Here is a 26,683-nt window from a genome sequence, read left to right as displayed (position 1 = left end):
CACAAGCAAACATTATAGAATCTGAGTAATTGTTAAACACACCCTACCATAGCTGTGAAGACTAAGCCTTAAAAGCTTGTTTTTCGCTTATTACTCATTAAATGATAACATGTAACAGAATATTTAATATGTTGTTAATGTTAATTGAAGTTGTGCAAAATTTGATATGTGCACAAGGAAAGAGTTTACTATATATAATGCTGTTATTTATTCTGTAGTTTTTCCAGAGGGAGGTGCTTTGGAAACAAAGCAGGGATACATATTTCAAAGAATATCAAATAGTGAAAAATAACCAGCAGATAACCAAGGGGAATGCACTTAAGAAGGAAAACATTTCAGAAAGAAATTGTACTGGACAAAAGAATCACAAAACACTAAAAAAAAAAAAATGCAGCTGGGAGAAGCAGCCAATCTTTTCTCTGCCACCAGATTAGAACCTGGCTGCAGACATATTCTGTGTTGTACACATACATATAGCCTTGGAGTGAAACTTAATACATATACTTTGAATGATTAGTTTAAATATCACTTGTTGTGAGACATCACATTACAACAGGGCTTAGTTATAATATTATACATGAAAAAAGGCATTTCGCAGTTAAAGCAAAGACTCTACAGCCAGACTGTTCTGTCCAGGAGAGAAATTGGCACTGCAACTTACTTTTTCTGTGACCTTCAGCAAAGTTATTTAATTTCTATGTACCTCAATGTCCTCATATTTAAAATGTGTATAATAATAACTTTAGTTGTCTCATAGAGTTATTTGGAGAATTAAATGGGTTATACTACTCACCTATACTAATTACCTATATGCCTGGCATTTAGAGTATGGCCTATAGTCAATAAATGTTAAATTAAATTTTCTGTAATATAAGCAAAATTTTCTTTCTTTATTTCTTTCCTTTTCAGAAAACTTGAAAACTACCATTTTTCAATAATCCTTAAGGAAGTGTTCCTTTGTATAAATGCATGCTGAAACACCAAGAACTTCACTGTTCTAGGGGAACAAAGAAACTATCTAGTCTTCTTGAAAAGCAAAGAACACTATACATATACTATGCTGAGCTATTTTGTTTGTCAAATCTTTGTCAATTCCTTTTTATTTGTAAACTCACTTCTTCCCACTAAAAGGTGAATTAAAATGTCATTTCAGTGTCATTTTGAAATCATCCTGGTATAGACATGTATCTTATTTATTAATATGCCACCTACTCTCAGGGAAATATCTTCTTTTGATAGATGGGAATTTGCAAGTTTCATTATCTTACATATTGCACTTAAGTTGGCTTCATTTTTATTTCTTTGTAGAACTTTATTTAAATTTGCTAAGATTTAATATTTTACTTTGATTTATGCTTTATTTTTTCCTTGCTATGAGATGTGAAGTTTGAAAGGTAAACTACAGAATAAACAAACATACCTTATACTGAGCAGTAACTGTGTGCCAGGTCTCAATAATATCTATCTGTATTTGCATATATATATACATATATATAATTTTGTAAAAATCTCACATCCATGAGAGAAGTGGATCTCTATTTTAGAAATGAAGTAGTAGATCAGAGAGATGAAGGAACTCAATTTCACAGTTTTCCAGAAAAACAGAATCAGTAGGATGGATAGATAGATAGATGGAGATAGAGACCATTTATTTTCAGAAATTGTCTTATGCAATTATGGGCGTTGGCAAGTCCACATTCTGTGGGGCAGGCCAGGGGAGTGGAAACTCTCAGGTAGGAGCTGATGTTGCAATTTTAAGACAAAAGTTTCTTCTTTCTCAGGGAAACCTCAGTCTGGTACTTAAGGCCTTTTGACTGATTGATTGGATAAAGCCCACCCCCTTATTGAGGTAATCTTTATTTAAAGTCAACTGATTGTAGATAATAACCACATCTACAAAAGGCCTTGACAGCAACACCTAGATTAGTATTTGATTGAATAACTGGGTATTATAGCCTAGCCAAGTTGACACTTAAAACTAAACATCGCAGGAACTTGTGTGAGTTCACAGAGCTGGTAAATGGCAGAGGAAGGACTCTCCCCGAAGCCTGTCTGGTGACAAAGCCCTCCTCCTGATCACCCCAGCATCATTGTGAGCAGACTATCAAAGCATCCAGGGAGAAAGCTTTTGATGCACTGTCCTAGGGCATAAAGTATGAAAGCACAGGATACTCAGTTGTCTTTGTGTCTTGATCTAAGTGAAAAAAAAAAAAAAAAAGAAATTTAAATTTTACCAAAGCACATTTCTTGTGAAATCATCCTTGGAGGAGAGGAAAAGTTATCTTGGTGAGTCTGGTGGTGTGTCGATCAGAGTTCCTTAAGTCTCTAAAGATAACAGTTAACAGTGGTCATAGGAAATAACTACAGATGGAAAGCTCCCTCTCTGCCTTCACCATGGGGAGTGGTGTAAAAGCTCAGATTAGGAGTTGGTTACGAAAGGATTCTAGACCTTATTGCCAGGATCTGGGGAAGTCTTATCCACCACTTATATTCTCTGTCACTAATTTTTGATCTGTCTTAAAGATTTTTGCTTATCCCATCACCGTGGAATGGCACAGAATTTCAGGTTGTTTTTCTTTTTGTTTGTTGGTGTTTTCTTAAGCATGAAAATGAAGTGGTATAGAACATAATGGTTTTATCTATAGTGTAGTAAGATGAGAGGGGAAACAAGTCCTTACTTAAATTTTACCATGTAATATATGTATATGTTGTTTTGACGAATCAAGCGTGCAGCCTAACCTACAGTCATCTTTTAATAGTTTTCAGGAGAAATTATTATGTTATTAGAGAGTCTTTAAGTACGTACTCAGCTATTTTCACAAACCCCATCCCTTTGCCCAGGTTTTCTAAAAGAATCACATAAACAACCACACACATATATAATAGTGTATATGTTACCAATATACCTAAGGGATATTCTTCCATGTCAGAAAATGAAGAAACAGTCTTATCCCCGTTTCATTTACAGAGACACGGAAGCAAAAACAAGTAGAGTGACTTGCCTAACCATCCTAGATAATTAAAATAATTTTAAAAGTAAAGGGCGTTAAAATAACTTATAAGCAAATCATCTGGAGGTAGAGATACAGGGAGTGCTGGACAGGGAATAAAACTGTTTGGCTTAATTTGAAAAGACAACAGTGGTTTACTGCTGGTTATATGCAACCAACAAAAATCCTCAGCTTTCTGATCAGATATGCTACCTATCTTACCTCACCTGCAAAAGTCATCTTTGGACTATGGTTATTATTCTGTGTGTCCACAAGCCGCTACCCATTGTCCTTCATTTAATTATAAAATAAACTCCTTCCTCTCTAGAATGACTCATTAGTCAAATGAGTTTTGGACAGTGAGTAAATTGAATCTACATATTGCTACCTGTGTTTATAGAATTGAGATGAATTGTTTCTCCACTTTCCTTGGATGGGGTGATTGTGAAAAGATTTTCTTCATTTATACTTTTAAAACAAATTTAGTCTGCTATTTATTTTACTTTAAAAATTTTGATAATCATTTCTTAATTATATAGTTTATATGTGCATATTGTAGAATATTTGGAAAATAAGAAATAGTAAAAATTAAAATACCCATAATTCCACCACCAAAAATTATCACTGTTCAGATTACATGGTTTATACATTCATTTCTACAGAATTTGAATCACACTTTACAAAGTTTTGAATATTGCTTGTTTATTTAATACTATGTTTTAATCTGATACCATATTTTTCCAGTATTCATTTTGATAGCTATATTTTGTTCTGTTATCTTTTTCTTTTTTAAAAGTAAAACTAATTTACTCATTTATTTGGCATTCAGGTATTTTCTTATCCTTTTCTTTCAAGCATTGATCATTTTTGTATACAAAAACTTTATTTTCACATCTTAGTGTTTTCTTAAGATAGATTCAAAACTCTTTTCTAGAATTGGAAACTAATGTGTATTTCTACCAAAAGAGTATGACAAGTTCCATCTCTACCCTTGCTGTATAGCTTACTTTTCTTAAATATTTTACTTTTTAATAGGGAAACCATATTTCATTTCTTTAATTTGCAGTTCTTTATTTACTAATAGAGTTAATACTTTTAGTGTTTATAACCTATTTATATTTTTTCTTCTCCCATTTTTATTATTCTTTATTTATGTTTCTGTTGGAAAGTTAATATATTCCTTATGGATATTTAGAAACCTTTTTGCTTAGTAAAGACATTTTATTTGTTAAAATACTTTTCTCCTTAATAATTTACCTTTTAATTCATTTATAATATCTTTGACATGTAAGAGTGGCTAAATTTTTGTGGTAAAATACATTGTTTTTGCTTTGAGGGTTTTTCTTCCATTTTTTTCCCTTAGAATAATCTTACTTATTAAGGAATTAGATAAATATGTATCCATATTTTATTTATTTTAGTTTTTGAATTTTTATATTTAGCATTTAAATATAGCTGAAACTTATTTTTATTTATGACATGAAGAAAGAATATAACCTGATTTTCTTCATTACACTATATATGTGCATATGTGTATATATGTGTGTATATCTGTGTATATATACAGTATGTTTCTTTACATATATATGTGTGTGTTAATGTGTAATTTGTTATGTGTACATAGTTGTATATTAAAAGTATATGCTAAGGTCTGTTAGATTGTGTTATGTACAAATTTATGTTAATTTGCGTAAAGATTTTTTTTCTAAAAACCACATTATTTCAAAGATCACAATTTTCTTTTTTGTTTTAACATCTAGTAGAAAAAGAACCTCCTCCTGCTAACGATATTTTATAAATTTTATTAATTTAGGTTTGCCAGAACCCAATAAAGACTATATCTTTGAAGGCCTGACGCAAGACCAGGGGTTTTACACATCCAAAGACTTTTTGCCACTTGTAGCCAAAGGCAGTAAAGCAGGTATAAAATATTATCTTCTATTCCTAATGTTTTCTGTGTTGTTTTATATATTACAAATTTATATGAAATTAAAGCTCAATAGGACATTGTTCAGATCTCAAATCAATCCTTAAATAATACCAATGTAAAGTTTAAAAAAAGGCCTAATATAATAGTTTGTCAAATCCATCTATTTGTCCATTCTTCAAATAAAGCATTATCATAAGGATTTTTCACTGCAATATAGATAGGTCTAAACTACATCATGAAAAATTGCTTCAAGGTAAGAGAGTCCTTAACAACCCTTGGAAGATGTTTTTAAAAGAAATGGTAGGACCTTCATTTTGGGAACTATTTTAAAATAGAATGAATCATCACACATCTTACATGATTTGTGTCCACACAGACAGAAAGATTGAATGTCTCTTCTTGAACAGTAATTGTATGAAGTTACAGTAAAAGACTTTGATAGATATCCTATCACTTTGTATACCCCAAGAGGAACAACCCGAAGTGAATGCTGTGCCATACTTTGGCTTGACTGGGGTCACTGTCTTAGTGATAAAGAAAGTTGTAATATTTTCTCCAAATCCAGATAATGAAAATCCTTTCAATATACATTTTTATTTTATTGTTTTTAGCATATTGTGGGGGTACAAATGTTAAGGTTACGTATATTGCCCTTGTACCCCCTCCCCCCTCGAGTTAGAGCTTCAAGCGTGTCCATCCCCCAGTTGGTGTGCATCACATTCATTATGTATGTATATACCCATCCCCCCCCCACCTGCCAAAAACCTGATAAATGTTATTCCTATATGTCCGCTTCGGTGTTGATCAGTTAATACCAATTTGCTTGTGAGTACATGTGGTGCTTATTTTTCCATTCTCGAGATACTTAGTAGAATGGGTTCCAGCTCTAGCCAGGAAAATACAAGAGATGCTATATCAATATACATTTTTAAAGGGGTCTGAGCTATAGCTATTTCTACATCCAATAACATGTACAAATGATAAGAACTTACATTTTTCTCACCAAATTTATAAGGGTAAGAAACTTTCCATATTAAATTATTTAGTAGATGTTTACAGTTAAAGATGCATAGCATGTCTACCTTCCTCCTCCAGGAGAACTAGATGCCTGTATGTCTGCAATGCATTCTAAGGAAGCTCATAGTACACTTACCATATTTGAAAATTACAGAGTGCTGATTGTGTAATCCCTAATACAAAGTCGTCCAAGCAAAATGATTATATATATTGAGAGTATAGATCTATTCTATTCTTGGTGCCATTCTAAAAATTATGGTAATTTATCTTATCAACATTTTTATTTAATCTGCTAATACAGTGCTACCTACACATAGAGAACATTTGTATTTCAGTTTTTTATAAGGATCTTCTTATGGATACCAAATCTTAATATATTAACAGATGACATTGAGAAATGGACACTTAGAGAGTAATATTTCTTTTACTGTCCAGTTTGTCCAAACAAAACCAGAGAAAAGCAGTAAGAGGAAGAAAGTTTTATTTTAACTGTTTCAAGAAAGCAGTTCTCAGAAATTCTTCCGTTACGTAAAGGGACTTACTCAGCATATTAATATTTAAAGTTTATAAAATATAATTAGCAGAGCTATCTGTTAGAAATTATGTAAGATAATATATGAATAAATTATTTTAATGAAATACTGCAAATTATAGGAATCACTTTTTTTTCTTCTAAAAAGCAGAAATACAATTGTGCTAAGTTAAAAATACGTATCACAACTTTGGCTAAGAGCGTTTTAATTTACTGATTCCAGTTTGTTATGACCTAAATGCCTCAAAATGTGTTGTAGCAATCCTTCTAGAAGGAAAAAAGAAGCTAAAGGCACTGACTATAAAATTACATATATGAGCATATTTTTAAAATGGGAATAAAACTGTCTTTCAATGAAGCAGAATAATTTGATAGTGACACTTCATCCTGGAAAACTGCAAGATGCAATTTTACACTGCTTTGAGTACAAGTATCTTTTGAGCTGTCATGCAGAAATGGTTTCTCTACTTGAAAATGGGGTTTTCCTTTCATCATTCAGGAATGTGTGCCTGTCACTCTCCATTGCCATCGATACGGGGAACCGTGATTGTACTCGGAGCTGGAGACACTGCCTTTGACTGTGCAACATCCGCTTTACGTTGTGGAGCCCGCCGCGTGTTCATCGTCTTCAGAAAAGGCTTTGTTAATATAAGAGCTGTCCCCGAGGAGGTAAAATGGAACCATCAGAAAATATGGAGTTGTAATCCAACAGATTTTAGGAGTTGAAAGTGTTAATGTTGAAACCGTTAGAATGTTATTGAAATTGTCAAATGCAAATTTAAATATTTCTGTCCTGCATATAATTGTTTTTTTTTCTAATTCAGACATTTCAAGTAAGAGAAAATTTATAATACTGATTTGGATAAAATGAGAAATTTGTCTTTGTCAGTGCACAAGTGCTTCTTGTTGTCAGTGTTAGTAACTTTCAAATGTATTCTATTTAACTAGTAATAGTTAATGTACTAAGTTTTCCATACCTTAAACAATAGATACTCTTCACAAAATGTATGGATATTAGAAGAATGTGCTAATTAGAGACATTTGGAATTTTCCATAAGCCAAGTTGACAGGCTACATTCAAAGATATATACCTTGGTCATACTTACAGTCAGTTCATTCTGCTGTGAAGCAAATAGGATGATGAGATTGTCATGTATTTTTGTAAAAGAGGTCTAATGTAAGCACTATTCAGAATTAATAATTAATTAACTTACTAAAACTGACAGATTTGAAGTCATTTCATTCTTATAGGTGACTGGTAACTACTCTTAAGTGAGCCATCAGCTGGTTACATGTACTACATGCTTTTCAAATTTTAATGCTATTACAGAAAGATAGTGCCTTATAAAGGCTATTAGGTCTGAGAGGGAGAACCAAACATATTTATAGAAAGATAAATTACTCATTTTACTCAAATCAGTGTTATGAATTATACTTGCTTTAGAATGTCTGAACATGTTTGGAGTCTCTCTACCAGGTAAGAATTATAACTGAAGTCAATAGGTAATTTGTCACATGTATATTAACCATATTACAAATTAATGTTACTAAAATATCGAAGTCACCACTGGTTCATGGCTGGGATTAAAAGGTTATCTTTATTCTCTGGGCTGTGCTCTGTCCAGTCTACCCTTTTAGACTTTTTTTTTAATCCAAGGTTGTCTTATAATCATAGAATTTTTCTTCTGGAGTGCAATCTTAGGTATCAATTAGTACAATCATGTCATTTTGCAAATAAAAAGAAAACAGCCATAGTGGAATTAAGTAACTTGTTGAAGTTAAAAGAGGTCAATTTTATTTATCTTCATATCCTCGTGCATAGTGCAAGACCTGGCAAATAACAAGTATTTGACAAATATGTTTTAAACTAAGTATTTTACATCTTACTGTTCTTATTTCAATATCAGAGAAGTTTTCATTGCAAAAGGCTGCTCCATGAGGGTTGAAATGGGCTGATGACCCTAAGTGTCAATATCAATTTACTTACACTTTATATCTCAGTCATCTTCCATTAGTAAGGGTAACTGGAAATGAATGATGTCTATTTCTTTTGTCTCAAGTAGAACAGATAAAAAAAATGAGACAAGAAATTTACTTAAGAGGGTTGAGGTGGGAATTTATTTATTCATTCAACCTACATTTATTGAGCACCTATTATGTACTAGACATTATGCTGGGCAATTTGGATACTGGCATAAACAACTCAGATAGAATTTCATGCCCTCATTGAGTTTGTAATTAGTGATGGAAGATACCCAATAATTAAGCAAATAAATTGTCACATAAATAGTCTATAAAAGATCATTGGAACTATGGAGAAAAATTAATTACTATAGGCTTATAAGGAGTTATGAGAGGGGAGAGGTGTGGTGGAGGAGAAGGCAGGATTTTAAACATTTCAAATAGGTTGGCCCTGTAAGGCCTCTCTCATGAGGTGATGTTTGAACACAGAAGATGAAGAGATTGAGAAGGTAGGCATCCAGGAGAAAATCATTCTTCGCCAAACTAAATGTACCCATCCTTGACTGAAGAAGTCTTTGAGACTCCTGGGATTAGAAAAAAAAAAAAAAAAAAAAACACATCAATGTGGTTAGAATACAATAGGAGAGGGCAGTATGTAGCCGATCAGGTGAGGTCTTGCAAGCATTTATAAGGCCTTTAGCTTTTACTTTCAGTGAAAGAGGAAACCACTGGACTGTTTTAAGCAGAGAAGCACCAAATTCTGACTTAAATTTTAAAATGATGACTCTACTGAGAGTCGACTATAGAGGAGTAGGGTCAGAAGCATGGAGGCTAGTCAGGAGCTTATTAAAAGAGTAGGCTATTGATCATTGTGACTGGAGTATAGGAAGGAAAGGATCAGAGGCAAGGCATAGCTCAGTAGAAGGCCAGGACTCTGTGGGCTGAGCTGTGGTTACCAAAGTGTTGAGAAGAAGCAACAGTTTCTGAGATAACAGTCACCTGCCTTCAGTAGAGCTTAGTAGAACTCAAGTGGATCTTGGCTTAATTAAAACTATAAGAACAAGTGTTTGGATGTTTATTAATAGCCCACAAGAAACCAAATTTTTGTATGATCTTAACCACTTCGGTATGAGCATCAACTATAGTCGATAGCCACAGATGAACGCGCACAGTGACTTTAGCCGACAGCCGTGATATGACTTTTCTAATTTTTCATTTATCAAAATAAAATTGTGAACATCTAAAAATAACGTATTGAAAACATATATGTATATGTTACCTATTCTGATTTACATTACAAGTAAAGCTGCCTGTAAAGTAAAACAAGCTTTCAGTGCTTTAAAGCTTTCCTCACCACACAAGAGCAAAACGGATTCGTCGTCAATGCACAGCACAAACTATCGTGTGGACTATGAGTGCCGGCTGTGGGCAAGGTTTTGTGGCCAGTGAGCGCAGTACCGAAGTGGTTAAAACTACTTGGCTTTGAGTTCCATGAGAGCAAAGGCCATGATCATCTCTCTTAGTACTTTTATCTTTCCCCTGCCTGGACAATGGGTGCCACATATGAAGTATTTAGCAAATGATTGTGGGATGAATATTTTCTGGAAGGATTCAGTATCCAGAGCTTCTAGCATTAAAGGGGCTAATACCTTTCAAGTTAGAGAAATATTATAGCAGTAGGCCTTTGAAGGTTCACTGGGTAATTTTAAGCAAGATTCCTCAACATGAGAAAAGAAATAATAAGTATTTAATATTACATTTATCAGAGTGGGCAAATATTTCAGAATTGGGTCACTGGCCAGGGTTTATACTTTTTCAGGATTGGGGACTTCCAGTATTTGTAAAAGTTTCAATGTTAATCCATTGCGACCATTACTTGGTTTTGTGTACATCAAAAGAGGTCCCAAGATAGTGCAGTACTAACAGTCGTGGAACTGGAAAGTCAGGAGAATGTAAGTCCATATATCTGCTTTAAGATTTGGATTTTGAGAGATTATACCATGGCCACAGTTTTACTCACTATACAGAATTTATTTTTATTTTATTTGTTTTTATTCTTGATGTGTTTTGCATATTTTAATCAATTTCATAGATACATCACTCAATTTAATATTGGACCTGATTCCTTTGTATTTCTCTTCTTTCTCTTATGCTGTCTACCACCAACACATATATGCTTCAACTTCATGTGGTTTCTTTAAAGTCAAAGAAGATTGAGGAACAGGATCATTTAGAATTTTTCTCAAATATGTTTATCGTTTAATGGTCTTAGACTTTTGGATGAATTTGGAAATAACATGATTTGTCTGATAATAAAATGCCTCATCATTAGGTGTATCAGCAAAATGTGTGTATCGGATGGTGCAGTCTAATTCTCATTTTTTGAAGGAGAGAAATACAGAACAATATGTTCTCATCCTTTAGTGACACAGATGAATTGTGACAGAGGCCAGTTATGTTTAACATTGAATTTTTTGAAAGAAGGTATATTATATGGCTAGTAACCAAGGGCAATATGATTGGGACCAGAGATATTTTAATGGGCAAAACTAGGAGGTGCCACCCAATAGAGTCTACATTGACAAACATATCCTATTTCTTTAATGCAGAGGTTTTTAAACTTTAGTGTGCATTAAATCACCTGGAGGGCTTGTTAAACACAGATTGCTGGACCCTGTCCCCAGAGTTTCTGGTTCAGTAGGTCTGAGGTAGGCCTGAGAATTTGCATTTTTAACACGTTCCCTGGTGATACTGAGCCTGCTCAGGGTCCACTGCTCTAACGTATCATCAACGTACTTTCCAGCTGTCTAATTAGAGCCATAAGCAGTGTGCTGTTTGGAGGCACTTTCCATCTTAGTTAAGAAAGCATTAATGCTAAAAGATATAGGTTTGAAGAAATGGAGATAGGGAGGCACCATCAGCATATTGCTGTAATTCTGATTCCAAATGTCTTTCTGGCTCCCTTGTGGCCTCACACACATGCTAAATAGGATGCTTCTGACAAACTAGCGCTTCTCAGCTGTGTGTCCTTAGGGAAACCAGCCAATCACTCAGCACTATCCTCTAAGAAGATGAGGGAAAATCTGTTAATAATTCCCTCCAGTACTTTCTGCAAGCTTAAATAGGTGAGATTAAATTTCACAGGATAACAGAATCCCCCAAAATGCTGGTATTAAAAGCTGTTGACAGATCAGATAGAACTGCAGGAAGGCTTCGGGGAATCCCTAAAAGGAGGCATGAAGGTCAGGACTCAACAGACCTGCTTGAGTTGATAAATTTAAAGGATAAGGTTGGGGAAGGACTTTGTAGTTCTTATTAATTATTACTGAGAAGAATATGGTTACAGAATTATTTTCAAGAACACAATCTCACACACAAATAGTATTTTAAGAATCTATTGTTCACATATTCAGTTTCCCAATAGCAGTAAAATATGATGGATCTTCCATTCTGCTGTATTTTTATGGGGTCTCTGTGCTGCTCCCTAGTGTCCTTTGGCTTCCTCCTATTATCTTGTTTGTCCAGATGGTAACTGATTTAACTTTGATATTACTGTTTCCACATATTTTAGCTCTTCAGAGAGTCAACTATTTTGATAATTAATGCTACTTTATTATTTTAGCAATTATTATTTTATCAGTGCTAGTTTATTATTTTTACTTTATAAAATAACAATAGCAAATTGTCTGGTCTGTTAGTCAAAATTTTCTACATCTGTTACCATAATGCTGAAAAATATATCTTTATGTAAAAAAATGTGCCTTTTAACAGAATCTTTCTGATATCACACAATGTACCCAGCCAGTGTATCTATTCATGCCACCATGAATAGAATATTCATGTGGCATGACCCATAGATCTCCTCTTAGACACTTTTACTATCACATGATCATGTTAAAGCTGCATATATAGATAGTTTTATCATCTATATGTTGCAGCTAAGCATGCATTTTTCTACAAGTAACTGATACTTTCTAGTTTTTATATAATTATAAGAAATACGAAATTGGGACATTATTTTTTAGAAAATAACCACTATGAACTGACAAACTAAATTTTACTTAGTAAGGGTGTTGCTTACAGAAGCTCTTTGGCACCGACACATAATTTGAGTTGGTGTTCATGGAGAGTATTCAGAGACATGTTAGCATGATCTGAAGAAACTGAAAACAAAAAAAATAAATAAACCCACACATTTGCCTCCAGGCACAAAAAGCTAATTAATGGTAGTTAGGGTCTCCCTTGGTACTAACATATTAAGTATATCTTTAATACTTTATGATGACAGGGGAATGACATTCCAAGGATCTGTATGTGTTTATCTTTTCAGCAGTTGTGAAAATTCAGTGTAGCATGAAAAGGTGGAATGGAGTAGTCAAAAAGGAATTAACTAAAAGTTGGAGCACTTGGTTCAAGGTTATATATTGTAATCTGAGTATGCCCATCTATAAAATTAGTGATGAAATTATATGCTTCTTAAGGTTTTTCCCCTTCCCAAATTTTATAGTTTTAATATTCAGAGAAAGATATGTGAATGATGTGTAATGTGGACAGCAAGGCTCTATTTCTGCATGGAATGACAACTGAAGTTTTCTAAACTGAAAACTTAGCAATATCTATAAATATTACACTTGAAACAAGTTGCAATTAATATATCCTGAGTCACTTGGTGAGGTAGAATCTCTTATATTCAAGAAATGAGTATCAAAGAAACTGACAGGTGAAAGTTGTCAGAATTCTATACTACATGTGATAATTCAGATGGTGAGTGGGAAATAAAAAGACTGCAAATACACCAGGAGCCAACAAAAGCTCGTGCCCCTTCAAGATTATATATTTTAAAAGCTTAGCTATTTTCAAAATTCTGGGGGAGGTTGTTACATTATGACTAGTAATATCTATAAAGCTGAAAACTATACTCTTTTATAAGCTTTACTGATCCTCTTTCACATCTATTATAAATATAACTTTGTATATGCATATGTGTGTACACACATACATGCAGATTCATTAAATGTGGGCATTTTCAACTGGTATGTCACAGTCAAACCTTATTAAATAATAATAAGTTAACACTCGACTTTTTAAAAAATTTAGCAGTTTTTAATTAAAGTTGTATATAGGATCATTTTATTCCTGCATCTTCTTGATTGTTTCTTCCTTGTATTTGCCCCTTTTCTTTTCCATTTGGAGAGATTTGGCTTTCCATTCAAGGATCTTTTGCTTGCAGTCTCTTCCAGTTTTAGCCTAGTGATAACCACCTTGTGGGTGAATACCCACACGGACAGTTGTGCTATCAGCCTCACCTTTTCCCGTTGCACCTATTCATTGTAGATGACATATTTCTTACTGTCTACCTGGACTATTTTGCCAATTCGCTGACCTTTACAGTGTCCTCACACAACCTGAACTTTATCATCCTTTTAGATGGGCACGGATGAAGCACTGTCTGTCCGAGCTCTTTGGAAAGAGAGGAAGACATAATCTGCCCATCAATGTGGGATGGTGCCTTTTATGGTTCTTGCTTTGGTCAGAAATTACAGAGGGATTGAACTTTGTTTAGGCTGCTACCGCTTCGGTGATAGCCCGGAGTGGGATAAGATCTACCTGCTCTACTCTATTAAATTCTATGTGAAAATTAGAAGCCCATTCTCTCTTTAATAATATTCACCTCAGTTTCCCAATGTCTTCTTTGCTTGTCCTATAAAATGAAAATATTAAAAAGTAATTTGTATAATTTGTTAAATATGCTTTTTAGTCAATATATATATCATTCAAATAATAAAAATAAATGAAAGACATATGAATTAACATAAAAAAATAATTGTCAGTCTTTTTAAAAAGTGATTTTTTTTAAAAAAAGGTGAGCTCATTCTTCAAGGTCTGCTCCAAATGTCATTTTCTCTTTGAAGGTTTCCTTAGTTCCCTCCCCATTAACTTCTCTCTCCTGTGGGCTTTTATAGCTCATTATATTTCCTGCTATTATAGCATTTATCACATAGGGTAGTTATTACTTTATAACTATCCCACAAATTAAAATATAATCCCTTTGGTGTATTAGTTCATTCAACTTGGTATCTGAATCAAATTATAAAATAGTCCTTGATTCAAGGCAGCAATCAATGAGGCAAATCAATAAACCAATATATTAAAGGACATTGAAAACCTTGTGGGAAGACTTCAAATGTATATGAAGTATCCAAAATATATAATTTTACATATATGCATACATACATCTCAGAGTTATTTCTGATAGATGTTAAATAAGTAATTATTTTATTTTTAATTTAACTGTCAAAAATTGCTACTGCATCATATCACATCACATTAATGATAGGTTGCATCAACCTAACATTAAAAGTAGATTGAAAAATGTTAATTATCCTTGGCCTTTCATCTCTTGAAAGATAGCTGAGAACTAAATAAAAGAAAATATGACCAAACAATGTATAAAAAGTAAACATTAATAAAAAGTTATTAGAATCCAAGAGAATTATCAGGTTGTAGAAGATAGAGGATCCTGATTTGTGCAGAATTTGTACATAGAGGGATTTCAAGATCAAATAAGACATTGCAAAGGCACAAGTTATACAGAACATAATTTTGTGAGATACTCTAACAGCAGCCGAGAATGCTTGACTCCAGCAAAATCTAGGATAAGGAGTAATAAGAGTTAGTCAGGTTTAAGAAAATGTCATCAGTCATAAATGAATAGTGTTTAAAAATACTCTTTTCTTGTTAGAAGAGATGTATTTTGTGATAGCTGTGCAAAGACATTTTAAGCCTTTAAATTACCTCTTACATTGCATTTCTAGATTTTGCAGCTCACTGATGGCACAATAAAATTAGTAAGAACTCAGTTAAGGGACAACTACATTTATCCAACATATAGTACAACTCTCATTTGGAGAAATATTTCTTTATGTTCAAAAGTCTTCAATTTTAAAAAGCTTAAGCTGAAAACAGGCCGTGAATGAACCTTTAACACCATCATAGTTATTAAAAGGAGGTACCTCAACAAGTGGTTTTGCCAAACGTTTTAGCCCAATTAAAAGAGTAAGTACAGAATTTAGCTGGTACAGTCCAGAGAGTAATTAGCATATCAAAATTGTTGTGTTTCACCACTCACCATGAATCTGCATACATCAAAAATTACGAAATATTTAAAAACCTATTTAGTGAATTAAGAAATATGAGGTCAAGTGTGAATGGCCAGAATTTGCTGCCTCTTCCTTTATTTTCCTTTATCTCCTTGGTAACCAAGATAACTGTAAGATTATGTTGTAAAATCCAACTGACCTGAATTAGAAATATCAATCTGCATCAAGCTTTATTAATTTGAAGGATACAAGCAAACACAAGGTGACAGGTAAACAGGAAGTCCAGTACCACCAACACAGGTCCCCAGGTTCCATCTTGCTGAATTAGGATTTCCTATAACCCAAATTAACATGTAGTCTTTAAGTAATGTAAGTAGCTCCATCACTTATACAAAAGAAAGTTGTTTTAATTATGAAACATGTCTGGTTTATACTCAGTCATGTAGACTACCTGGCTCTTCACAGAGATGCATGCCCCTTAAATTCATAGTTCCCAGGTTTGTTTACTATAGCAATCCTAAACTAACAGTTTTTCCAAAAGCATTCTATAGATAAAGACTCTCCCACTTACAAATGCCAATAGTTTGTTTCCTAGTAGCATGATTACAAGATTTAGCCAAGTTGCTTTCCTTCCTTTCCTCTTAAGATAAACCCCTTTACCCTTCCACACATACTCCTCTTCTTCAAAGAGAGAAAGTGAATTTCATACAAGAATTTCCTCATAACTAATTTCCTTTTAGTGGTTCATTTAGTGGTTCATTCCTACTATCCTTCAAGATTAGCTTATTGTATCTTTTCCATGCTGCCCTTTCTTGACCTTCACTGCTCCTGTGGAAAATGCCATTTTCTGTGCCATTACAGTACACTGTATTTGCATGTGACCAAGATTCTTTGCTTGACCAAACTATAGTCAGGCTTCTGAACTTTCTCCTAGGCCCACTTGTGTACTTCTCTATAAAATCCAGTTTTAGCAAGAATCCTGCTAAGTCAGTTTAGCAAGAACCCTCCATCCTCCATATCTCATCACCCTTCATATTTCCCAGGTAAGAATTTACCAGGGACAAGTAGGAATTAATAGATAAGAAGTAGTGTGGGAGTCAGTGGATAAGAAATTACTAAAAAGAAACAACAGGGATAAGGTTTAACCTCGTTGGCTAAATTGGACTGAGAGGATTATTGTTGAAGACAGGCCAGGGTGATCAGGCATCATCTGAAGTGTAGTGGAGATGAAAAACCTGAACAGATATTTAAGATGATTAGATATCAAAGGTGAGGGGTTCTTCTAAATTGACTTAGCAGACTTCTTGCTAAATCTGGATTTTACAAGGAAGTGCATAGGCAGACCTAGTAGAAGGTTCAGGAACCTGACTAAAGTTGGGGCAAGCAAAGAATCTTTGTTATGTATTATTATAGTGAACACAATTGTTTATTTTCCTCCTCTATGGGATTTTTTTTAAGGCAGAGATCATATTATTTAACTATAGCACCTAGAACCATTTTTTTTGTATGAAATAGGTACTTAATAAATTTTTGGTTAAATTTATGCATGAATGGGGCTCATTAGATCCAATAATTGAACAGTGATGAAATAAAATTATATTTTTCAGTATTATCACAGGTCAAAGAAGACTATCAAACAATTGTGATTCCAATAATATTTCTGAGGTCTTTTTGTCCATATAGAATTGATAAATTGTTGAATTTCTTGCTGTTGGAGGATATTCTTTACAAGGAACACCATTTCTTCTTGCTTCTCAAAGTTTGGCATATTAGAAGTTAATCCAGAATTTAATATATGCTGATTTTGAGTTCTGCTCATTATAGTTTATAACCTATTCTTACTTTGCCTATATGCAATCTAAAAATGAGTTGACATCATGCTTTTAATTATAGTAAATTAAGTTGTTTCATAATTTCTACAGTATGATGCCTGTAATATTAATCAGACCAAATCATCACATTACATAAAGTTAATCATTAAAATGATGATCATTATTGCATGCTACAGCATGCTATTTTTATTTCACTCAGCATCAACCACATATCTTTCTTGAAAATGGAGGTGAAAATCAAATCTAAGAAGAATGTTTTTTTTTTCACTTTCCTCACACTGCATGAAAAGAAGGTGACAATATGGTTTATTGAATATGAAAAATGGAACCTTATATCTGCTTACTACTTTTTTGGTTGTAAGGACAAGATAAGGACTAGAGATAAGTATGAAAGAGGTTATCATTTTTGTTTGATGTGCCAGTTGTCTTTCATATGAACAGGCTCCATCAAACAAATAAATATGCATGTGTGCCATGAACAAAAGTATTCATAGACCAGACTCACAGAGCTGCTTATTATTAATGATCATTGACAAACATTAGGTATTAAAAGGCACTAACACTGACATCTGTGAATTACAACAGAAGGCTAGATAATTTGAACAGTAAAATATTAAGACCCACTGCATGTGGTTTGATCACTGATCAATCAATCTAATTCATCATTTTCTGATGGCAGTACAACTGACAACTGAGGAGGAGCACCATTTGCTTTTGTATTTCAACCTTGCAACATAAAATGTGCTAGTCAAAATGCATTTCTTCCACATGCACTGTGTTACTTGAATTGGAATGTGTGTTTAGTAGCCATTCACTCAATATACTACTAGTTGGCTATTCCTTCCTTAATTTGAATGTCCTTTGGGTTTTCATCTTAATTTGTCATTCCTCCTAATAAATGAAACTTTATTCAGGGTTTACTGTGTGCCATTCATTTTGACAGACACACCTATCTTGATGCCCCTCTGTGTGGCATATTGGCTGACCTCTATTCTGATTCGCTGGGCATCTATCTGACTGTGCATATGCTCATACTTATCAATTGTTAATTTTTGAATATTACTCTTGGGCATTGGGGATAAAAAGATAAAATATTCTTTTCTGTACTTAAAGAGCATTGTGAAGGTGTTTACTATTTAACAAAAAAAACTTAGTTAAATTCTATTTTAGTTTTCCACATTTATATCTTAAGGTAATGTGTTCTATGTCTGTATTATCTACTTTGTGAAGTAGTACTTTCTTTGTTCTAAACTTGCCCTTTCTCTGGATTCAAGGTGTCTCCATTAATTAATTTGCAATATTGGGTTCATCTGTCCATCATTTGGTCTAACTACCTTTAAATATAGTTAGACTGGGAAGCTCAAATCTCCTCTTCCCATGAAAGCATCTTTATCTACCCAACTCCTTGACCTTTGACTATGTCCTTTCCTATTCTACTTTATCTTGTTTGAGGTTCGGTAACTAGCAACTGGAATCATAGAGTCTCATTCTTTCAAGAATTCTTTCAGGAATTCTTTCCAAGAATTGCTATTCTTGCACATAATGAAGACCACATAGGATTTAGTTTGGGCCAGATCAGAATTTTAGCTAAGCTTTCTCATTTCTTAATGTATCTTTGGTTTATCTGAGCTTCAGTTTCTCTCCTGTAGGAAAAAATATAATATTTCTTCACACAGAGTCTTTTTGTGAGGCCAGCAAGCAGCAGTGTGGCTAAGTTTGTGTGCTAAATCTGTAAAATCATGATGATGCACAGTGTTGTGTTGGCTTTTTGTACCACAGCAGGGAGACAAAGTTTGTTTAAAGCTCAATACTTTTTTTTGTAATAACTAATATGTAGGCATCATAACATATTTGCTGTGTGAAGATGAAATAAGTTACATGTAAAGCACTTAAAATTTTGAGGATCAGTTACAAATATTTATTTTTATTATTTGTCTAGTTAGATTTATTAAATAGTGAGAGCAAAACCATATGTTGTTCACAAATAGTTCAAAGGATATTTCACTTGACATATAATGTCACTGTTTTAATTTAGTATCTTTAAGATGGGGAGACATACAAGATGGAGATAAAGATTTTATTACTTGCAGTTCCTGGGAGAGGGTGCACAGCACACTCAGAGACAACAGACATAGAAATCAGGGAGTACATGGAGAGAGAGAGAGAGAAAGAGACAGAGAGAGAGAGAGAGAGAGAGAGAGAGAAAAGAGAAAGGGACCCGTGTGTCAATGCCTTTATTAGGCCCAGGTTGTTATCCAAACAGAGTTTTCGTGGGGAATTTTCATTGGTGGGTTTAAAGCAAGCAGGCCTGAGTTCTAGAAGGTCACACAGTGACTGAGAGGTGGTCACTGTGGGATATCTTCACAGTCCATGCAGGGTGTGATGGTCATGGGGCCAGCCAAGCAGGCTACATTCAGCTGTCCTCCAGGGAAGTCGTCATCAGGGAGCAGGTGCATAAGGCAAATATCTGGATTAACCACATTAAGGAACTAGGGGGAAAGTAGAGCTGGAAACTGTGGCAAGAGTGACTGAGCTCTGATTCTGGTATGAGAAAGTCCAACATATTTAAAAATGGATGCCTGAATTAGCAAAAAATTGCAAATATCCACTATATTACCTTACTCGGTATTCTCATTGTCCTAGTATTTCCCTATTTCCCAAGATAAATCTTATCATGGTCTTAGTTTCTCTTTTCCTGATATGACATTAATATTTTTCAAATATATATATTCAATGATATTCCTATCTTTCTATGAAACATTTCCCTCTCTTATATTAAATGGAAAATCTAGCTATTTAATAGCAAAATAGCAGAAAGTGGTGTGATTTATGTTTGCTGCCCAATAGTCTAATCCTACATGTAGCAGAGAATAAGGAACATCTCTAAAGTTCCAAAAGCAAAAATGCAGAATAATCTCTGTGGGGGCCAGTGTTCATACTGCCCAAATTCTGTGCACTGTCAGACAGCTAGCAAGAATGCTAAATATTTGAAGATATGTTATCAAACCTGGTACACATAGAAAATTATGATGTGAGCTGAGCATATATTAAATTCAATTTATGTTCATAACTACACCTGGTATTTAGGTCCTCAAAAATCAAAACTATGGCAAGAATATTATTATTAATAAAACATGCTTAGGCATTAAATCATTTATAATCTTCATTTTAAATTCTTAGAAGTTTTTGATTTGTTAGTGTATGTTTTTGTTTACAAATTTAATGCCAAATTTGCCAAACAGCATAAGAGATCATCTATGTATAATGACAGATACTACCTAAGTATTAAAAGAAAAGGAAGGCAGAGTGAGACCAAACAGATTTTAAGTCAGTCTGTGAGACCTACTACCAATATGTGCAGCATAGTTTGGTGTTTTATTTCTGCCCTCCACAGAAAATATTACTGTTATATATATACACTTTGTATTGATTTATTCAAACCATAAATATTTGGTGTTGTTATTCAATGAAGTATGACATTATCATTAAAATTTAGCATCACTTCACAGTTTTGAAATACAATAAACTGGTTTATATTGATGAGTTATAAGGTGCTATATTACGTAAATGTGACAAAAATGATACAGAAAACATATCTTACTTACTGGAACCATATTTATTTTGTCATGTCAATTATTCAAGGAATACTTTGCCTTCCAGAAATCATATATTTTTATTTTTTAGAAAATTCAAGAGGAATCTAAGATTGTCTTTGCCTTTCCTTTTTTGGGGCTTTGTTATTGGGCCACCTTTCTCTTGAAATCAGCATCCAATTGCTAAGTGTCATTGAATGGTTGAAGAATGATTGGGAGAAAAAAAGTGAATTCAGAGAATAGCATTTATGAATAAATAGCGTTGATTTTCATCTGCTATATGTTAAGTCCTGCTTTAGGCATTTTACATTTCTGAATTGTTTTAAATAACACCACATACCAATGAATTAGGTGATGTTATCCCTGTTTTCATATAAGGAACGCATCCCAAATAAGCAGTAGAAGCAGGTTTTAAACCTAGCTCAATTCCACTCATTTCTAATCTCCCTGTCTGAACAGTGAACAATTTTATATCTATAGTTTTGTATACTTATGACCCATAATATCCTACCTATTTTTATATCACTAATATGTGTTAATTTTTATAATGAGAAGGGAAATATTGTGTAATAATTGTTTATGTGGTTTCTATTTTGAAGTCTTTAAGGACAATATTCAGGCTGAATAACTTCATGCTAATATAGGTTATAGACCAGTATTTCCCAACCATTTATTTTATTCTTACCCCCTTGGGAGTCTTTTTTGATATTTTTTTTCCTAATTACCCCCCCATAACTATAAATATACTGTACATTTCTTTCTGTACTGTAGCTCTTTGCAAGCACACAAACCATTATGATATCAGAGAATTTTTTTTCCACCAAGGATTAATGTTTGCTCCCTGGGAGCAGTATTATTGTCATTGAAAGTGAAAGACAAAATTCTGAGCCAGTCAGCTATAGTCTAGTAAGACAGTGATCAACAAAGTGTTACCTTGGTCTAGCAGCATAGCATCACTTTAGGAATTTTCTAGACATGCAAATCCTGAGGCCCCACCCAAACCTATAAAACTGGCAACCCTGGGGGTGACCCTATGCAATTTGTTATAAGGAGCCCTCCAGGGGATTCTGATGTATGCCAAACTAGAAACCACTAATTACAGGTAGGTTGCTCAAAGATGGGGCCATGGCTCGATTATGACTTTGAGTGCATTACTTTATGTCTCAGTTTTTCCATCTTGACACAGCCCAGATAACTCTTGGTTTGAAATCTCACACTCATAATCTCAGTAGGAGCCACTCATCATGAGTCCTACCAAGAATCCACCTGCCTTTCAGCCTTTCACAGGGAAAGGAAAGAGTAAGATTGGGCATCCCTAACCTCTTCAGGAGGACATTTTTTACATTTTTTATAAGTGAACACTAAACATACTATTTCAGATGATATTGACAAAGTCCTGGATTTCCCCAAAATCAATGAGTGGAAAAATAAGCAAATAAATATTTATTAATATTCCATCTTGATGGGCATTCCACTATACATATGAAAACAAGCAAAAACCAGGGTACCACGATTCTGTGCCAGAATAAATTTTGTAAGAGATGGGGAAAAACTGGGAATTTGTCAGAAGGAGCATGCTTGTTTCACTTTCTCTAAATTTTCATTTATAGTATTTGCTTCTCTGTTTTTATACTAGGAAGAATAAATGTTTGTTTTTTTTTTTTCTTTCTTAGTTCCACAGAGTTTCTCTAGTCTTTTTTTCTCCTACCTACCATTCTAATCATGTACTTGCACAGATTGGCTCACCCACTTTATTGACTTTTTTCCAGCTTAGATATATGCAGCCTGGTAATAAACAGAAGTATTTATTTTAATATGTGGCATGATTAGAAAGAGAGCCTGATCTGCAGAAATGAAAGCATAAGGAGAGAATAGGCTTCTATACTTAGAAACCTCACAAACCACCAACTGTAGGGCATGCAATACCTAAAACTTAAGAAATATCTTATGATGCCGTGATCTATAAACTTCCACATTGCAACTCCAATCCAAGGCTCCCCTGAGTCAGTGATTTACAGAATGTAAATAGCTGATAACTGAAACTCATCTTTGATCAAATAAAAAGCTTCTTATTGATTTAAACATCATAAGATTTAGCATGTATGTACAACTGAATTAAAAATCAAATATTGTATGGAATAAGAAACATTTACAAGTTTTTTCTCTGTTCTGTTTTAGATGGAACTTGCTAAGGAAGAAAAGTGTGAATTTTTGCCTTTCCTATCTCCACGGAAGGTTATAGTAAAAGGTGGGAGAATTGTTGCTATGCAATTTGTTCGGACAGAGCAAGATGAAACTGGAAACTGGAATGAAGATGAAGATCAGATAGTCCGTCTGAAAGCCGATGTGGTCATCAGTGCCTTTGGCTCAGTTCTGAGTGATCCTAAAGGTAGAGTGCCCGGGAGCTGAAATGTGTTATGCAATTGTCTGTTATTTTAGTGCCATCATAGTTTCCAGCTTTCAGGGAATTGTTTTTCACTTTAACATTCATTTCCCTCTTCTAGTACGAAGTACAAGCAATCGTGATTCAAAAGGCTTAGAACTGGTTTTAATGCTTATACAGAGTTATTTTTAAAGTGGCAAGAATTGAAAAGAACATTAATCTTTCATTTAAGCTGATAACCAAAATACATATTCTACTTTATAATCATGTTTGTCTTGTTTACTATGTAAGAATGCTTTTTTTCTTCAGTGAGAGTAAAACAAGAAAATATGATCCAGTCTTCAATGATTCAGACAAATTAAGATCTAATAAATAGTCAAAAAATAATTCATGTTTAGTGCTCATGTTTAGACCATCACTACAATATGAAAATTATCAAAATACAAAGTTAGATCTCCTGGATGACATAAATGGACAGGCTAAGGAAGAACAAAATGCTTAAAAATATATAATAGGAGAAACAAATATTTTATATAGTATTTCAACTAAATTGTAAGTCAATCAATTAAAATTACTTTGTATTATACTTTTCCCACATAGCATGTTTGGTTGGGTCATTGTAAATGAAAGCTTAAGTAGCTAGCTAGGTACCTTTATTTTGCAAATGTTTTACCTTTTAATTCACACTGCCGATATGATGGCTCTTTTATTTACTGAAAATAAAATAAAATATATTTTTCTAGGTCAGAGAATCATTAAGAACAACAATAACAAAAAATCTAAACCTAACAGTTTCTCTTTATGACTTCCTATTATATCTGTGCTAAATTACATTTTATATCTGAAACAAGAAGAGGTATATACATGCAAGTGTACATTTTTATGCAGCATGTAAGTAAAAAATTCAACTAATCATCGGGCTATTTTATCTGTAGGACATCAAACATCCTCATATTTGGAAACATCCAGATGTTTAATGTCACCAAGTAAATGTTTTTATATAGCTGGATCAAGGCCAGAATTTGTCACTTTTCATCTAGATGTTTATGTGATATATAGACACAGTCACAGTGTGGCTTGTTTATATATTAACTAGGTTGAGGAAGAACATTGTGTCAATTATATTCTATTATCTAAAAAAAATCATACTGCTTTTAGTACTCCGCACATCACCAAAAATTAAGTAAACTGTTGAATTAGGTTTAACTAGCAATTCTGTTGATGATTCACCTATCAAAAAATAATTTAGCTTACTTATCTAAATTTATGTTCCACGACTGGGAACCCTAATATTAAGAAAAATGCATCTCTTCCTAAACAAACCTAAGTAGATGTGAGTTGGAATGTCATAGAAAACAGCTTTTGAAATCTCAGTTGCCATTTTCATAAGCTTATGCCAGTGTGTATGTGTATGTGTATTTATGTATATATGTTTGAAAAGTAAGAGATTTAACTTACTATTTGAAATATGAAGTAGAAGAAAATGTGATCTATTTGAGATTGTTAGACAAGATCATTTCAGAATTTATTTGTATATTTTATTCCAGAATTTACTTGTGTATGTTTCTTCAGGATTCACATGTACTAACCCTCGTACATTTAGAGAGAAGTCAGGGAAAAATGGTTCTTCACTATGCTTTTATAGTCCTGATTTGGAATAATAAACTATCTGGAGAAATTATCTTTAAGTAGAATTACCTGCTTTACTGGGGCTCTTCAATGTTTACTTTAGTAAGAAATTACTTTCCAAATGAGAAGGGAGCTGGAATAGCTGGGGTATGAAATAGTGTTCATTCCTCCACTCCCATCAGATGTTTTCAGTATTGTATTTTGGATGGAAAACATTAAAGAAAGGGGTGGAGGAAGCAGTATGTGTTAGAAGTTGATCAGGAAGATCTTACCTAAATGGCATTTAAAATTTTAAAATAATAATTTCAAAGTCGATAACTTTCATGTGCACACACATATTTAAGATATGGTAAAAAACCAGTTTACTGGAAGTAAGTTGTCCATTTGGGTAAGAAGAGATGATATGTATGTTATCCCTCTTCTGCCATGACTCTTGTTCTATCCTAATACCTATGTGATGTAATTTCTATGTGATACCTAATGACTAGCACACATGTGATACCTGTTTAAATATATTTATCTCAGCCTCTCTCTTAAAATGTTAACCTCCCTTTAAACCCTTCCTCTTCTCTCCTTTCCAGCCTCACTTCATGTAGGCTTGTAATGCACTGCATGCCAAATGCGGTGTCGTCTTTTCAGTCCTTATTCTATTTTCTGCATTTGAAAACATTAAATATTTTTTTCATTTGTAATACTCTCTTCCAAGTCACCTAACCTTTCTGAGGCTCAACTTCTTCATCGATAAGAAAACCAAATAAACAAAAAACAAGCATAGTAATACCTTCTCTCCCTACCTCTCAGGACTGTTGTCAGTATCAAAATGAAATAATGTGGAAGTGCTTTGGAAACAAAACTAAAACATGTTATTGTTGTTTATGACACTCTATGTTTCTTTGCTTTTTCTTTTAACTATTTATTTCTTTCCAATCCTGTCACTGATTTTCTTCCTAGCTTATTTCTTTCTTTCTAGCTTATTATTTTATAGTACTTTTCCAAGTTCAGACTTTGACCATTTTCTCTTCTTAACATGTGTATTCCTTTGTGAACTGATTGTCTCCTTTACTCGTTTATACCTGCATTCATTCCTCAAAAAATACAAATGAACTTCTGTGTGCCAGGTTGTGGCTAGACTTGCAGTAGAGACTATTTTCTGTCTGTGTAGAAATGACTCTAAAATCTAGTTCTCCACTCCTTATGTCTCAGAAGACCTCCTTTCATATTTGTCACATGTTGATGCATGTCACAAATATTTACCAAGTATGTAGCGAGTACGAGATGGCAAATTGTATTCTGGAACTTTAAAATCTCACAGACTTGGGGTAGTGGATGGAGGTGGACCTATAAACAATTAATTGTATTACAAAGTGAATAATACATTAAGAGATATATGCATGAAGTAAAAAAAAAATCACATTATCAGATTTTCTTAAAGCAAATCTCTTCTCAACCTCACCATTATAAATGGTACTATAGTCCTCCCTATAGCCAAAGTTCAAAATGTTATTCCGGATTTAAATTTCTAAGTTCAGTCTTTCTTTTCATTAAATTCACTAAAAAATGTCACCTTAGGCCGGGCGCGGTGGCTCACGCCTGTAATCCTAGCACTCTGGGAGGCCGAGGCGGGCGGATTGCTCAAGGTCAGGAGTTCAAAACCAGCCTGAGCGAGACCCCGTCTCTACCATAAAAATAGAAAGAAATTAATTGGCCAACTAATA

At 33.6% G+C, this 26,683-nt stretch overlaps 1 protein-coding gene across 1 annotated transcript in view; it reads left to right on the top strand.

Moving 5' to 3' along the window:
* Window positions 1-26,683, top strand: part of DPYD (dihydropyrimidine dehydrogenase) — a 796,846-nt gene that overhangs the window by 333,587 nt on the left and 436,576 nt on the right. The window contains exons 9-11 of the mRNA XM_012791012.3: window positions 4,804-4,911; window positions 6,969-7,138; window positions 23,135-23,345. Coding sequence (XP_012646466.1) covers window positions 4,804-4,911; window positions 6,969-7,138; window positions 23,135-23,345 — 489 coding nt within the window. The remainder of the gene's footprint in view (window positions 1-4,803; window positions 4,912-6,968; window positions 7,139-23,134; window positions 23,346-26,683) is intronic.

The sequence above is a fragment of the Microcebus murinus genome, chromosome 2 (genome assembly GCF_040939455.1).
Source record: "Microcebus murinus isolate Inina chromosome 2, M.murinus_Inina_mat1.0, whole genome shotgun sequence".
In the NCBI taxonomy this organism is placed as follows: Eukaryota; Metazoa; Chordata; class Mammalia; order Primates; family Cheirogaleidae; genus Microcebus; species Microcebus murinus.
Note: the sequence above shows the minus strand (reverse complement) of the source record. Positions and strands in the feature narration are given on the sequence as shown.